At 42.3% G+C, this 17531-nt stretch overlaps 1 protein-coding gene across 3 annotated transcripts in view; it reads left to right on the top strand.

The window, feature by feature from the left end:
• DGCR2 (DiGeorge syndrome critical region gene 2) overlaps positions 1–17531 on the top strand; it is a 92426-nt gene that overhangs the window by 17340 nt on the left and 57555 nt on the right. For 2 of the 3 annotated variants that reach the window (XM_068242858.1, XM_068242832.1), the window contains exon 2: positions 9281–9313. The exons of the other annotated variant lie outside the window; for it this stretch is intronic. In XM_068242858.1, the coding sequence (XP_068098959.1) occupies positions 9281–9313 (33 nt within the window). The remainder of the gene's footprint in view (positions 1–9280; positions 9314–17531) is intronic. 3 annotated transcript variants of the gene reach the window in all.

Here is a 17531-nt window from a genome sequence, read left to right as displayed (position 1 = left end):
CAGCTCCCGATCGATAGTGATCAGAAATTCAATCCCGTTATCGATTTAGAAGCTGTTCGGACATTATTATTTTATTTTTTTATTATTTAGTATTTATATAGCGCCGACATATTATGCAGCGCTGTACAGTGTGTGTGTGTGTGTGTGTGTGTGTGTATATATGTGTATGTGTATGTGTATATATATACTTACTGTCCCTCAAAGGAGCTCACAATCTAAACCCTACCATTGCCATATGTCTATATTATGTAGTGTACGTACTGTAGTCTAGGGCCAATTTTAGAGGGAGCCAATTAACTTATCTGTATGTTTTTGGAATGTGGGAGGAAACCGGAGTGCCCGGGGGAAACCCACGCAGACACGGAGAGAACATACAAACCCTTTGCAGATAGTGCCCTGGCTGGGACTCGAACCAGGGACCCAGCGCTGCAAGGCGAGAGAGCTAACCACTATGCCACCATGCTGCCCATGACGGAATTCATTATTTCGACCTATCAATCAGGGGGGAAATTGAATGTTTTGTACCTAGCATTTAAAACAGTCAAAAGTTATCTTTAACTTTTAATTGAGGCCCTGTTCACCTTGTTAGTTCTGCAGTTCTAACTTCTACCTTTGGAAGACACTAAAGCTGGTACTGCACAACTCACCAGGTCAATAGTACCTCAACTGAAAGCGAAGGAAAGCTTATGACTGCTCCTAAAACTGGCAGATTAGATAGTTCAGTGGTAATGTGTCTGCTCTGTAAACTGTGTCTGCAAATTCAAATCTGGTTTAGGATTAGAGCTGTCGGAACAGTTGTTTCTCGTCAGTTTTTCACTTCAGGTTTACTTTAAAAGAAGGAATTACGGTTAAATGCAAATGATCATTGAAAGTCTTTTATACTAGCATTGGCAAAATATGTCTTCACCCAGGCAGTGTTGGTGAACAATCTTTCACAAATTCTGCCCTTGTTTTGGATGTAAGAAACCGAGAGGAGAATACCAGACCAATAAAAAATGAAGTCCTATACATGGAGGCACGTTTGTCGCCCAGCAGGTATCGTCACTCAATCCCTTCAGCATCAGTGCCGTGATGATGCCGTACAGATGTGTCGCTAGGCTCCAAGCTATTGTTGGTTGCCCTATGGGGAGGAAGGGGGGTAGGGAGGAGGGTGAACAAGCAGCAGAGAGTGGCTTCCCTTGGACGGGGGACTGGATGTTGGGGATCGCTAAAGATCCGGCATGCAGGATGTTTGGCAGAGGTTGTGGGGGCACTGTGCATATGCTGGATTCACGCTAGATTCTCAACCGAGGTGGTCTTTATTGGCAGCCATGGCTTAGTTCAATGAAGTGTGTGTATGTTGCTTATAACCTTGTTCACACTATACACGTTGCTGTGCGCATTTCAGCTGCGTGTAGTGTTTGGCGTGCATGGACTGCACTGTCTAAGGGCTGAGACGCACCAGAAAAGCTCCCCAAACGCTAGAGGTTTCAAAAGCTCTCCCAATGTAATGCTATGGTTTTTTTTCTTACAAAACCTCATCGCTCCAGTGTGCATAGACACATAGGATAACATTAGCAGGAGGTTTCAAAAACTCAAAACGCTCAGAAAAACTCCTCTGGTGTGCACCAGGCCTAAGACTCAATTCCCACTACAGCAGTAAACAGACATTTTTTTTGACTGTTTTTACTGCATCGGAAAACTGACAGTGAATGGATCCTATTTCATAAATAGGATCTGTTCACACTTGGCAGTCTGCAGCGGATATGTCGGATCTGTTGTGGTAAGAGTGCTGCCCTTCTGTGCTTCACACGATTTTCTCAGACAGGTGGATGCATTTCCTATATAGCCTATGGTTGAAATGCATCTGCCCCGGGCTCCAGTTAAACTACAACGGACCATCAGAGCCGACACTACACTGTCTGCTCCTGCTAGCCGTTCATGGTCTGCGATGCAAGTGGGAACCCAGCCTAATGCTCCCACGTATGCACCACACAGCAGTGCGTTATCACAATGTTCTTCTGAATGCATTTTTATTAATCTGAAGGCAGTGCAGTCCCAATGTCCATGAATGACATCACTCCTCTTTTTTTTGTTGTTGTTTTTTTTTGTTTTGTTTTTTGCTTTAGCCGGTAAGGAAACACTTTTTTTGTTTGGTTTTATTTTACTATATATTTATATATTTACTATTTCTTTCTTTTTTTTTTTTTCTCTTTTTTTTTTTTTTTTTCTTTTTATACAATCATATGGAAAAATACTTGTGTTGGGCAATTGGTTGCCCTTAGTGATAACAAGATTTTGAACTGAGCCAGGTCTCGTGCCTATTTCCTTTCCACTACGCCCGAATCCAAGCCGAATCTGCAGCTTTCCCCCTCATGAGAGGGGTGGGGAAACGCTGCCCATCTAACTAGTGGCTTGCTGTCCAGATCGCACTGCGGTGTGAATCTGGACGACATGCTGCAGCTTCATGTAGCATGCAGCCGAATCCCTATGGCTGTGCATGGTAAGGCATAGAGATCCTGGCTGCTCAGCAGAACGGGAGCTGGGCCGAATGGGAAACAGCCACGGCTCCTAGTGGACACCAGTAATAGTACAATTTGTATTGATGTATTTGGTAAAAACAAGTTTTCAGATTCATATCCGTAATGTCTGGCCCATGCTTTATAGGTCTTTGTAGATAAATGTAATGTCTGGCCCCCCATTCAGAAGTCATTAAGAAGGAGCTTAATGTTTTAAAAATGACCCAATTTAGAATGAAGAAGGAAAAGCCAATTATAACAAGACACTAGCTGGAGGCAGGTGACCCACTTCTGAGGACTTTAACCCTTGTAATACTGGGAGTAGAGAGGACTTTTCAGGCTAGAAGCTTACATGTACTGTGCAGGAGAATATGCTGCTTATGTTCTTTTGGTATGTGGTATGTGGAAATGTATTTAGGTCTCAGTTAGGATTGATCTATAATTCTGCGTTGATTCTGATTTATGGAAACGTATGCACTCTCTTTGCTCATGAAATCAAATAATTTGATATGTTGATAAAATTTGGTTTGCTGACTACGAATTAAATGGTACCTGAGAAGGATTAAAAGAAAAGTTTTATACATACCTGGGGCTTCTTCCAGCCCCCTTCAGGCTAATCAGTCCCTCGTTGTCCTCCTCCACCACCTGGATTTTCTGCTATGAGTCCTGGTAATTCAGCCAGTCAGCGCAGTCCGGCCGCATGCCGCTTCCACAGCCAGGAGCGTTCTGCACCTGCGGAATAGTGCTGCGCAGGTCTAGTATGCTCCCGGCGGCAGAGTGTGTGCATGCGCACTACGCCAGACTGGCTTAAGTACCTGGACTCATAGCAGAAGATCCAGGCAGCGGAGGAGGACAGCCTAGAACTGATTAGCCTGAAGGGGGCTGGAGGAAGCCCCAGGTATGTATAAAACTTTAATTTCATCTGTCTCAAGTTTACTTTGTTGCACAGTAGTACTATACTCTACATACCCTCCACAGAGCTGCAGGGAATCCACTGAGAATGTTGTGCACATTGAACACAGAGGTGTTGTCTATCACCCATAAACCTGGTTCAGATTGTGCATGAAGAATGTGTAATAGAGGAAGAATCCCCTCATTCCCCTGCAGAGTACCTGCACATCACTCTTACATGTACCCGCAGTTACATTGCCTAGGGCCTGATAGATGTTCTTTGTTCCTGTCTGTACCTTCTACAAGTACTCTTACCAAGGACTAGTTTTAGTCTATGACTAAAAGTATTAGAGGCAAAAGATCAGCCGGCTAGCCAGGTAAATGGTATTGTTTAAAAGGGAATAAATATGGCAGCCTCCATATCCCTCTCACTTCAGTTGTCTTAATTCCTAAGCATTGGCACTTCATGTTATATACTTTAAATCAACAAAATTGTAATATGCAAATTAGAGGAGTCGGTGGAATCCTAACCTGATGAGTCAGTGCATTTTTGTACCGACTCCACAGCCCTGATTACAACGGGACCGGTGGCGGGCAACGGAGCATCGGAGGAGGACGACTGTTAGAGCTCAGTGATTCCCTGATCCAGATCTAGCAGAAGATATCCCAGGATCCCGTTGTCTCATTAGGAGCATCCCACAATGTAGTTAGGCATGCAGACAAGCATGTGGGGAATATACAAATCTACTGAATACAATTTTTAATTTGCTGAAATAAAGTTTTGACAAAATAAACCAACCTACCTCCTCATTTTTTTCACTTTGCTTTTTTGGGTATCTTCAAATTCAGCCCTCTGTAGGTTGAGAAATGTCATCTCCTTTAAATGATGTGGCATCCTGTCGCTTCTAACACATTACCGAATCCATGTCATTTTAGAATCTTTTTCACACTGAGATTTAAATTGTTTTCAAAGTTCTCCTTTCATTTTTGGAGCAGTATATATCTTTTATGCCATGCTGGTAAACTGGTCTGTTTTATACGGTTTCCTGTGTTTGACATAGACATGCAGCGCTCACTCAGCTAAGGAGTACCTTTTGCAGGCATAATCCACATGTAAAGGTGCATTCACACTATGAGGCCTGGTGCACACCAAAAACCGCTAGCAGATCCGCAAAATGCTAGCAGATTTTGAAACGCTTTTTCTTATTTTTCTGCAGCGTTTCAGCTAGCGTTTTGCGGTTTTGTGTAGCGTTTTTGGTGTAGTAGATTTCATGTATTGTTACAGTAAAGCTGTTACTGAACAGCTACTGTAACAAAAAACGCCTGGCAAACCGCTCTGAAGTGCCGTTTTTCAGAGCGGTTTGCGTTTTTCCTATACTTAACATTGAGGCAGAAACGCATCCGCAATCCAAAATCTGCTGCAGCCCGGGAGTATGCGTTTCTGCAAAACGCCACCCGCTCTGGTGTGCACCACCCCATTGAAATGCATTACCCTAGCAGATCCGCACCCGCAAGCAGATCGCAAACCGCAGCGGAAACGCTCCGGTGTGCACTAGGCCTAACTGTTGCACTGCACAATAATGCTGCATGTGAACTCGCTGTCCATATAGATGCATGGGCCTCTTTTCAAATATCTGCATTTTCATGAATTGCGTTATTCCAACTTGCTGCCTGGGATATGTTTCTGGATAATGTGTATGTATCTACGCCCATTCCATAGACATTGACCAGACTTTAAAGAGACACTGAAGCGGAAAAAAAAATTATGATATTATGATTTGTATGTGTAGTACAGATAAGAAATAAAACATTAAGATCAGATACATCAGTCTAATTGTTTCCAGTACAGGAAGAGTTAAACTCCAGTTGTTATCTCTATGCAAAAAAGCCATTAAGCTCTACGACTTTCAAAGTTGTGGAGAGGGCTGTTTTCTGACTTTTATTATCTCAAAAAACAGTGAGATAGAGGGGGCAAGTGGGTATGACCCGGTTGAGCACAAATCACAAATAATGAGTACTATATCAAAAAAAACTTTATTCATACAAATATGTACCGGTAGATATCATAAAAAAGACCATAACATTTAAAAAATGTGCCCGCCCCGCACCCCCAACATCCTCCCCACCTGGATAATCAGCTAGCTAACCTGACCCTGCTATCTAGTGTGTACTAACATAGAATCTGATCAGTAAAATAGTGTTTCACCACCCAAAATCCTGATTAATAGGAAACAAGGTAACATGCCCATCATATTAAATACTCAAATTGGTCCTTAAACAGGACTGGAACCATTATTATGAAGAAACACTGGATGTCAATCCTCTGACAAATCACATCTGCTGCTTTGCAGACACTACAGAAGCACATCAACCGCACATCCAGTGCGATCAGTCTGTAGGGTGATGATCCAGTTAGTTGGCAGCCATGCACCTATAGTTCCATATAAGGTGGAGTTAGTGTAGCAAAAGCATAGCATCAGCAGTTAAGCAAGCGTGACCCATCCAGCCCTGCACAGGCTTGTAACAAACAGGTCAGGTAAACATGCAATGATATGGTTAATCTGTCTGACACCAGCCTGATTCACCAACAGCGTAGTTCCATGCAAAGCCAAAGCCAAAATACAGCGGGGTTGCTTAGCCACAGCCGCTAGTCATGCAAAGATGTTGGTCCAGCCAAAGGATAAAGCACATGTGTCACAGGATACACCTTGTATCAGAGCGGCCTGCTCCGTGTAGCTGGGATGCAGATAGGAGAATAACATCAGGCAGGCATGCTGAGCAAAGTTCATGTCCCAGAGGGGACTGGCTTACGTGTCCCAAGAGTGGCTGATGGGGTCAGGCTGGAGTACTAGTTTGTCCAAAGAGTCCATGGAGTCCAAACACTATCACTGAGTCCGCGTGTGGGAGGAAAGTAGAGGCCGGGACGCAGCACAGGCGTCCTCGACCGGTTTCGCCGGATTTCCGGCTTCCACTGGAGGCTGTGCGTTTTATTATCTCAACTGTTATTGAACTATTTACTTTTTCTCTGCCAGAGGAGAGGTCATTAGTTCACAGACTGCTCTGAAAGAATCATTTTGAATGCTGAATGTTGTGTAATCTGCACATATTTAGAATGATGCAATGTTAGAAAAAACACTATATACCTGAAAATAAAAATATGAGAATATTTTCTTTGCTGCTAATCTTCTAGTAATTATTCATAGTACACAACCAATTCATGATATCATATTTTTTTTTCCGCTTCAGTGTCTCTTTAAAGGGGAACTGAAGAGAGAGGTATATGGAGGCTGTCCTGTTTATTTCCTTTTAATCAATACCAGTTGACTGGCAGCCCTGCTGGTCTATTTCTCTGCAGTAGTATCTGATTAAAACCAGAAACAAGCATGCAGCTTGTCTTGTCAGATCAGACTTATAAGTCTGAACCACTGAAACACCTGATCTGCTGCATGCTTGTTCAGGGGCTATGGCTAATAGTATTAGAGGCAGAGGATCAGCAGGGCTGCCAGGCAACTGGTATTGTCTAAAAGGAAATAAACAGGACAGCCTCCATATACCTCTCTCTTCAGTTCCCCTTTAAAGGGAACCCGAGGTGAGAGGAAGGCTTCCATATTTCTTTCCTTTGTAAACCATGCCAGTTTCCTGGCTGCCCTGTTGATCTGCTGGCATAAGTAGTGTCTGAGTCAAAACTCTGGAACAAGCATATGGCTAATCCAGTAAAACCTAAGTAAGCCGAGTCATAGTACCTGATCTGCTGCATGCATGTTCAGGGTCTATGGCTATTGGCTAAAGGTATTAGAGACACAGGATCAGTAGGACTGCCAGGGAAATGGTATTGTTTAGAATGAAATAAATATGGCAGCCTCCATATCCCTCTCACCTTGGGTTCCTTTTAAGATAACTGTGTGTGTTATATTGCACATAGTGTGAATCACTGTTGTGGTTAAAGGACACCTGCGGTAAAAATAAAATAATTAAATAATTGTATTTATCATCCTCCTAAAAATAACTTTTTAAGCTCTTCCAAGGTTTTATTTTGTATTTAACCACTTCGCCATATCTGGACGCATATATCCGTCCAGATAGGCAGTGGTGCTGCAGCCGTGTGGTGCGCGCGATCGGGCGCGCGCCCGCTGCCTCCCGCTGCCCCCCCCCCCCCCCCCCCGATCAGTGAATGGGAATATAATTCCCATTCACCGATCTAAGTCCCCTGCAGAAATACCGACGCTTTCTCATCGGAGAGCGTGGTATTTCTGCCCCCAGGAAACTTCTTCTCTTCTTTTTAGTTCCTAGATGCGACATCGTTCGCATCTAGGAATTTTTTGAATGTGGCCAAATAGTAAACTGCACCCACATACCTGTATTGAATAAAAAAATACATTACATTACATCTAAAATTGGCTATTTACCTCCCAAACTAAAATTACCCAAATACATTTTTGTATTAAAAAAAAAATAAAAAAAATTACAATTAAAAAAAAAAAAAAAAAAACTACATAAATAGTTACCTAAGGGTCTGAACTTTTTAAATATACATGTCAAGAGAGTATCTTATTAAATTTTTTAAAATTATGAGCTTGTAAATAGTGATGGACGCAAATTGAAAAAATGCACCTTTATTTCTAAATAAAATATCGGCGCCATAAATTGTGATAGGGATGTAATTTAAATGGTGTAATAAGCGGGACAAATGGGCACATACAATGCATGGATTTTAATTACTGTAGCATGTATTAATTTTAAACTATAATGGCCAAAAACTGAGAAATAATGATTTTTTTTCCATTTCTATCTTAATCTTCCTGTTAAAATGTATTTACAGTAAAGTGGCTCTTAGCAAAATGTACTACCTAAAGAAAGCCTAATTAGTGGCGGAAAAAACGAGATATAGATCAATTAATTTTGATAAGTAGCGATAAAGTTATTAGCGAATGAATGGGAGGTGAACATTGCTTGGATGCATAAGATTTTCGAAGCTGTAGGCTGAAGTGGTTAAATCTACTTTTTAAGTTTTTACTGGCTTATTGTTTTTGCTCAATGACACATTCATTGAAGTATGCCAGAGCCATTTTTTTGTCTTTTTCCTGCTCTCGGAAGCCATTTTCTGCTAGGAAAGTGTTTTATAGTTGTAATTTCTTATCAGTGAGGGTCACACTGTATTCTGACCCTGTCCTGACTCAGACAGGAATTGCCACTTACATATCTGATGTTTAACTTTTTCAGGCAGAGAAAAAAAAAACACAGCATAGTTATTTGTGTGCTAGGCACTGTACATACACCTGTCTGTCTCATCATGTTACGTCACTAAAGCTGTCACTGAAACGTTTGAATGTACCAGATCCCCAGGGCCTTTAACAGATATGTTAAAAGATATACCAGTACAATGTTACTTCCTGGAATTCTTCTTTGATATTTGAAAAACAAACTGGAGAATGCTATAAAACCAGGGAGTTTTTATCCAAGTGATAAGTGAAAATATTGGTAATTGTAGTTAAATCGCCCGACACAGGTGCATTTAGATTGTGGAGACGCATTGCGGGTTTAGGTTTCCTGTGATGAGACTGATAGTCAAGATGGCCAGTTTCATCTTTGTGTTGACAATCTCCACGACTTTCTGTAGTGCAGAATGCCTGCAAGGTATCCTGGGAATGGATCGAGTAGTTTAGCATCCTTTTTACATAAACACTTGCTTTCTCATTCCTGTTGTTTGCCTAGCAAGAATGATGCATGAAGCCACTGGCAGTAGAAACTGCAAGATACAATTGCTATGTTTCTTATGTGATGGGGTTGAATTCTGTACAGTACTGTAGAATATTAGTTTCAATTATTTTGTAAATGTGCTCAATTAGATTGTATCTAGTTTGGTAAGTGTTTTCTAAATTTTTAAATTTCAGGTCCCCGAGTAGTTCTCGCAAGACTGCAATCAGGTGAGCATAATTATAGTTTTGGTAATGGCTAGAAGAGTAGATCTGTGCTTCCCTCCCCCCCCCCCCCCCACCCCCCGCTTGTAGGCAAATAGAATATGCTGCAGACACTGAATGTAGCCATACCTTAAACAAAAATAACCTCATGAGATAATGAATTGTATGTGTAGTACACCTCTAAGAAATAGAACATTAGTAGCAAAGTAGTAAAAATAATTCCTCTTTTTGGCAATGTGCTATTATATTACCTCTCTAGCTATCTCTCCTATTCTAATACCAAACTTCCCCCTTTTAACACCTTTCACTAACCTTCCATTCCACGATCCTAACTTTCTCTCTTGACTCCTAATGCTAACACCCCCCTTTCCACTCCCATAGCTAAATCCTCCCCACCCAATCGAGGAAGATGCATCATTGATTTCCTCCTGACGCCAAGCATTCCTCAATCCATCTTCCTGCCGGTGGGCACACACGACGGGCGCCAACAGGAATATTACTCAAAAGAATGGGGACCAGCACCATGCAAAACAATTTTTATGAAACATTTGTAGTAATACCACAATTAGAATGTGCTAGGGGGAAAGAAAACTTCAATGGTATAAAAAAGGAGAAAAAATGTCCCCATGAACAGCACCAGTCTAATAATATTCAAAAATATAAATCTTTATTGTTTTCCAAAGACCATAAATTATAAAAAACACTCTCTCAATCCCATAATAATGCAATAAATACATCAATATAATATTAGATTATATCAACTGGCATCTGAAACAAGCAAGCAAAGAAACATGCGTAGTCACCTCTTAAGATAATTTAATTAATGTGGAGAACAATTGATTGGAAGGTGCACAACCACAAAACAGTGAGGCTGTATATAATAAAGAATATATTATTATTCTCAATAGGGTATGTGCACAAACAATCAAACATTAATAAAGTGCATAATAAACATCCATCATAAATTGCATATTAATATAAGTAAATTTGTATAAACCACCCATAACAGATGATAGGTAAAGTGCAGAGTGCCAAGTATAAAAGGAGAGAGATGTGGAACTTACGCAAAAAATGAATGAACAAAAGTCAGCTTTCCAAACGCCAGGGGGGAAGGAGAGGCACCCGAGAAACAGCCTTAGTGCACCACGCGGGCTCAACTCTCTTCAGAAGAGGCCTCTTTTTTTTTATAATTGATGGTCTTTGGAAAACAATAAAGAGTTATATTTTTGAATATTATTAGTCTGGTGCTGTTCATGGGGACCTCTTTTATATACCATTGGGCCCCAACAGAAAGTCTAGTGGTTGCGGTACTTTGCGCAGAATCATCAGAGATCTTAAAGATCCGCCGTGACAGTCATCACTAAACGTCGTTTGCGTGATCGCACGCCTGTACCAATGTTGCTTAAAAAAAAATCGCCATTTGTCGGGAAAATTGTGTAGTGGGTATGGGCTTTTACACTAATCTCCCCCCCCCTCCAATCATAACACTAACCTTATCCCTTGCTGTTATGAGTTGTATCCAAACTCCATCCCAAAGCGGAGTGCCATCCCTGCCAATTCAGTTGTTCGGGCTCCAAATTTAAGAAGTATATGATAGCTGAGCGCTTGGCTATCTCTTAGCCAAGTGCTGCCATGGGGTCAAAATTCGGGTCCCTAACTCCCCATAGCTGCAAAGTTATCCTGTATTGCGTTCTATGGGTGTCTGAGATGCGACAGGCGGCCCATGCACCAACACCTGCTTCGGTCACATCATGCCTTTGCATTTCCATATAGTTTTGGAAATTTGGAGCGCCTGACGAGACTCTAAAGCAATAGTTTATAAAGGTTTACTTTAGCTTATATAAACAATATCCTGATTTTTGTAAGCACACATTCCCTTGCTGCTGGCTCTTAAAGTAGCCATACATTGTTGTTTGTTTTTCCTGGCCAATTTGATGTGATTGGATATGTTGGAAAGCATTCATAAAATGTGTTGAGCAAGTCTACTGTTACTCCTCATAGGATATATAGGCAAATCAGCTTGGCTGGGTATCTGCAGCAAATCTAAGCTAACTTCGTCTTGGCCTTACCAAGGAATTTCCCATAAGGCGGCAGCATACACACCTGTGTGCGGGAAGCACATACTCTATCCTGCAAGCGTTTTGCCTCACAATATGTGTATTTTAAAACAAGTAGTTTTCTTCAGTAGCCAGGGATTGCAATCAGGAAGCACCTCTGTTGTGCGGAAAACTAGTGCAGGTTGTATTCTATTTTTGAATGCTATGTAGAATTGCAGAGGCCTTTTGAAAATACAGCAGCACCATAGAAAACCATTACATGCGTTTTCATGTTGAAGCAAAACGCTGCTAAGCTGCAGAAGTGTGATTCCTTCCTGAGAGATGTTTATATCTTAGATATCCTTTTTAATGTGGATGAATTGGTAAGATTACATTTTAGGCGACTTGCATTTAATTATATTAATCATGAGCTTCATTCGACAGCTGAGCCAATTTTCCCCTGTGGTGTTCTGTACATGGAGTAGAAGAAAGCAGTATATTATATTCATTCTTTGAGCAAATCACTGTATGCGACTTTCCATCTTCAAGGCAATATCCATTTCAAGTTTAAAGGGAACCTAAACTGAGAAGAATATGGATTTTTCCTTTTAAAATAATAACAGTTGCCTGAATCTCCTGCTGATCCTGGGTCTCTAATACTTTTAGCCACAGCCCCTCAACAAGCATGCAAATTAGGTGCTTTGACTGAAGTCAAACTGGATTAGCTGCATACTTGTTTCAGGTCTGTGATTCAGCCACTGCTGCAACCAAAGATATCAGTAGGACTGCCAGGCAACTGGTATTGTTTAAAAGGAAACATCCATATTCCTCTCAGTTAAGGTTCCCTTTAAGTAGACCATACACTGCACAGTCCAGTTGTACAGTCTTTGCACTCCTGCATCTTCCCAGAAATTCTATAAAAACAGAACCAGTAGATTGTATGAAGTAATAGCCATTTACTTTGATCTGCCACGTAAGGTATACATACAGTGTAATTTAACTTGCATCTGTCAAGTTAACCTCTTATCTCACCTGCACCGCTTGTCACTGTAGAATGCCAGTAGCTGTTTGTTCAGCAGTATTAAAGAGGAGCTGTTAGGTATAGGGTCTCAGAGAAAATAAACACATATATCAGTAGCTAAAGATTGGCTGTACTTACATTACATATGCATTTCACTGTCCACGTTTGGATTTCACAGAATTTGTATATAGTATATGCAGAGAATGATGCTCCTGACAGCTCATGGCAGGTTCCATGTTTGTGAAGCCAAATGTGTCGTCATGTCCTGCCTGCTTCTGATCACAGAACAGCTCATACTGAATAACACTAGTTTGCAGTGAATATTAATGAGCCATGTGGCTAGGAACAATAGCGGACTCCTGCAGTGTACGCTGCCCCGAGATTTATCTGTGCTGTGGCTGGACTGAGTTTTAGAAGCTGCTGAAACTTGATCCCGTCTTCTCCTTAGCAGCCGAGGGGAGGGCCCCAGAATGCTTTGCAGTATGTTATGCGGCTTGCGTCCTGCTTAGCTCTAAGCTTTGCTGATAAGCATACATCAGAGGTAAGAGAGATCTTTATCTTCAGTAATGTCTTTTTGGCTTCCTTCTAAACTGTTTAACACAGGAGACTAGAGGTTTAAATTAGCTTCTGCAGCCTGACAGTTACTCTTTAATGTACCCATAACCCCACCCCCCCCCCTCTCCCCTTTGATTTCCCAGAACGTCCTCCTGACAGCACCCCTCCTATGAGACTTGTCTCCCTCCTAAACTTTGGACAGGAAGCTAGAAGATACAAATTTGCATAACAGGCAGGCAGGAGTAGTATATAAAGATGTTACCCACCAAAGGTATCCAGTTGTTTTTCCTGTCCCGGACGGGACGCTTTGAGAGGTCTCCAGTGCTACTACGTCAGGCGGCGAGGGCAGCGGTGCAGCGCGGGCATACTAAGGCTGAGCAGGGGACTCGGCTGGTCCAGCGCACAGCGTGGAGGAGGCTTCTCCCAGAGATGCAGAAGCTTTATGGCGGCAGGAGCGCATACCGGAAGTTCCGGGCGGATGTGACGTCATGCGCATGCGTCCCGCATGACGTGTCAGCTGACGGCAGCGGCAGGGGCCGCGGCGGGGAAAGAAAATTGACTTCAGCTGCAGGTAATTCCGAGAGGTATATATATGTATATGTTGAGCCACGATCACCATTGCTGTCGGTGATCATGGAGGACGCTGTAGGCCCTTCTCCTCTGACTTCTGCGGAGTCTGGCGCTATCCCCTCTCTGGTGAGCTAGAGGTTATCAGGCTTTGAGAGGGCTGTTTGTAAGTGTCTGGGTCCACCTTGTAAGGCTGATAGTCTCTTTATTTCTTTTTTAGCCTAAACCCTCAAAAAGTGATAAGGAGAAATCGGTGTCTCAGCAAGATCTGTTGTCGCAGGGCCCAGTTCTTCACCCGGACCTCAAGCGCCTTCACCTTTCAGCATGGAGGTTGAGTGGGGAATCCTGAAATCAAAGGGGTTTTCGGATGGACTTTCTGAGACGTTAATACAATCCCGCAAGAAGGTTACGAGGCAGATTTATCAAAAAACATGGAACATTTACTGTGAATGGTGTACTAGAAAGGATAATGATCCTACACTTTCCGCCTCAGCTCTGGAGTTTCTTCAGGATGGATTTCACATGGGATTAAGTGCCAGTACTCTTAAGGTTCAGACAGCAGCTTTAAGTGTATATTTAGAAAGAAGATTAGCTCAGGAAGAGTTTTTTCTTCGTTTTTTTCAGGGAATTAAACGTCTCAGGCCGGTGGTGATATCTAAGGTGCCTCCTTGGGACTTGAATATCGTGTTGCAGAGTCTTTGTGAACATCCCTTTGAGCCTCTGGATCAGATTCCGGATAAACTTCTGACGTTGAAAACGGCCTTTCTTCTGGCAATCACCACAGCCAGGAGAGTCAGCGAACTTCAGGCCTTATCCATTAAGCAACCTTATTGTACTATCTCAGAGGATAGGATTACTCTGCGTCCAGACTTTGCATTCCTTCCTAAAGTGTCTTCAAAATTTCATCGATCTCAGGAGATCTTTCTGCCATCATTCTGTGATAAACCAACGAATGAGAAGGAGAAGAAACTTCATTGTTTGGATGTTAGAAGGTGTATCCTTCATTATCTGGAAAGGACTGTATCTTTGAGAAAATCAGATGCCTTGTTGGTGCTGTTTGCGGGGAAATTCAAAGGAAGGCAAGCCTCTAAACCATCAATTGCAAGATGGATCAGACAAGCTATCACTGCGGCTTATCGGGCTCAAGGGAGACCTTTACCAACCTCAATTAAAGCTCACTCCACAAGAGGCGTATCAACATCTTGGGCAGAGAGGGCAGGCGCCTCGATAGAGCAGATTTGCAGAGCGGCCACCTGGTCCAGCCAAAATACGTTTGTGAAACATTATAGACTAAACTTATTAGCCAATACTGATCTGTCATTTGGAAGAAAAGTGTTGCAGGCAGTAGTCCCTCCCTAGTGTATAATGTTCTTGTTTATCGTCTCATAGGAGGGGTGCTGTCAGGAGGACGTTCTGGGAAAGCCAAGCTTACCTCGGGTAATGTCTTTTCCAGTAGTCCGAGTGACAGCACCCCTCCGGCCCACCCTATTAGAGGGGATAATTAAAGTATTGTTTCAGCAGCATATGTTGTCCGTGTCTTTTTTTATAACTGGATACCTTTGGTGGGTAACATCTTTATATACTACTCCTGCCTGCCTGTTATGCAAATTTGTATCTTCTAGCTTCCTGTCCAAAGTTTAGGAGGGAGACAAGTCTCATAGGAGGGGTGCTGTCACTCGGACTACTGGAAAAGACATTACCCGAGGTAAGCTTGGCTTTCTCTCCCCTTTGATTTCTCTCCCCATAGGTGAGGAATGTGGTGCTACTACAACAAAGGGATTAAAAACCTTGCAAAAAGATTTGATAAATGCTTAATCTCTTCATAATCTTAATGGAGATTATTTGCAACCAATCTGATCAGAATTTCTGATCCCTCAAACGATTTTTAACTAGAAATTGGACCGTTAGTTGCCACCTTTAGTTAATCAGTAGATTTTCCCTTGTGACTATATTCTAAATATACAGGGTGCATTTATATATGTTTTTCTTCTGTCTATAAACAAGAGTTCAGGTCCACTTTAAACAATAGACCTGTTTAGGTCTCTTTAAAGGCGATCTTTCGCGAATGAGAAAAAAAAATGGTGGTTTATGCATAAACTATTAAACATCCCTCTAAAATAGTGTGAAAAGTTTTTCAAATAAATGGTTTCCTCAAAGCAACATGTAATCCTCAGGCAGGGGTCACACTTACCGGCTTTCGTACGCATTTTCTGCACAGAAAAACTGACTTCAACTGAGAACTCAGGTTAATCAATAAGCAAGGTCACACTTTAATGCAGATTTCGTATGCAGAAAAAAAAACTGACATCTTGCGCAATTTGTCAGTTTTCTCTATAAATTACATTAGCTGCTATAAGGCAGGGGTCACACTTGTCTTTCAGTTTTCTTCAAAGTGTAGAAACTGAAAGACAAGTGTGACCCCTGCCTCAGTGTTTGTAAACACTGACGGATGACGGACTGGGAGGCTAATCTATTTGTTGGGTGTTTTTTCTTACTTACAGTTCACAAGCATAACTAATGCTTCCTAGTTTTCAGTGGTGTAATCCACTGCTGTCAGGAATCAGTTACAGCTGTTATAATAATGCCTGAACCTGGGTAGCGGGTAGTTTGATGCAAGTGAGGTTCAGCAGCTGAAGGAGAGCAGCAGCAGCTACTAACAAATGAGTCACCGGCCGGGACTCGTGCTGCCCGATCTAAAAAAGACTCTGATTTCCTGGCTCCGAGGCCTGCGTCTCCTCCACCCCTCCAAGATACATGGGAGTTGCATGCTATACAACTAAAGAGCCAAATCGGCAGAAGCAGAAGTGATTTAAAGAGGCCAAAGGGAAACGGTTCTTAACCGGAAAAGTGGTGAGATTGAATCATTTTTAAGAGACTGAATCATTTTAAGAGACTGAGTCACTCAAGCTGATTGCAGGAGTAGTGAAATCAATACACAGTGCTAACAAGGAAACTTGCTGCTTCTGTGAAGAGGATTCAGCTGAAAGAGGAGGATATATTCTTAACATTCTTTTTTCTTCTCTGCTGGGATCTGTTAAATCCTTGCATCCTGGGCACTGCAGCAGGCTGTTTTTTGTTTGTTTGTTTGTTTGGTTTTTTTGAGGATTGATAACCTCAGCTCCCTATGGCTTACTCAGCCATGTGTTTTTTGCACTTGCTTGTGGAGGTGTATTTCAATTGGTGCAGATGGTCTGGAAGGTGGGATCAATGTTCTGTTATGGGGCAAATCGCTGAACTCTCACAGTAGCAGGGGCCTATCAGTTGCTACTGTGAGAGTTATGCCTTATGCTGGGAATACATGGGTCGATCCGGCGGCCGATTGGCAACAGGATCGACTCCCGCTCGTCCGCGCGGATCGATTACCGCTCGTCCCCTACGGTGCTCCTTATCAGCTGCTCGATTGTCCGCCGGCGGGGGTCGAGCAGCGTGATCGGACCAGCTGAATATTATCAGCTGGCCGGATCAGCAGCTCGATACACGGTACAGAAACGTACAGTGTATCCCCAGCATTAGAAAGAAGGATGCAGCCATTGGTGTCAGAATACAAGATCTGATGGGAGATTAACCTCCCTAGCGTTCAATTTCTGCAGGATTTCTGTGCAAAAAGCGGTTCAATTAATTTTCGTGAAATTTTTGCTTACAACTTACTAAAATCTGCCAAGCAAGGGTCTAGTATTCATTGTGATTATAATAAAAGTTTCAAAACAAAATCATGTCAAAAAAATTAATAAAAATTTTAACTTTTTAATCACAAATAGAAAAATCCTCCTCAAATATGGATGAAGAAATAAATCTACATTACAGGCGCTTATCGTTTCTCCCCCCTGCATAGCAAAAGACGCATCGTGTGCAAAGGCTGATGACACTTCTGTACAGTGTCGTTAGTGCACTGTCGCTTTTGGCTGATGACGCCTCTGTTGCGATGGGGGGGGGGCGCAAAGGGACGACAGGCACATCTGACTTAGTGGCTTCCAGCGGGTGGGGAGGTGAAAAGAAAAATGCCGTTGGGTCATGCTTAGGCATAGCTAAAGGTCCACCATGCCAG

This window comes from Hyperolius riggenbachi, chromosome 1 (genome assembly GCF_040937935.1).
Source record: "Hyperolius riggenbachi isolate aHypRig1 chromosome 1, aHypRig1.pri, whole genome shotgun sequence".
NCBI lineage: Eukaryota > Metazoa > Chordata > Amphibia > Anura > Hyperoliidae > Hyperolius > Hyperolius riggenbachi.
The sequence above is the reverse complement of the archived record's forward strand: the minus strand, read 5'-3'. Positions and strand labels throughout refer to the sequence as shown.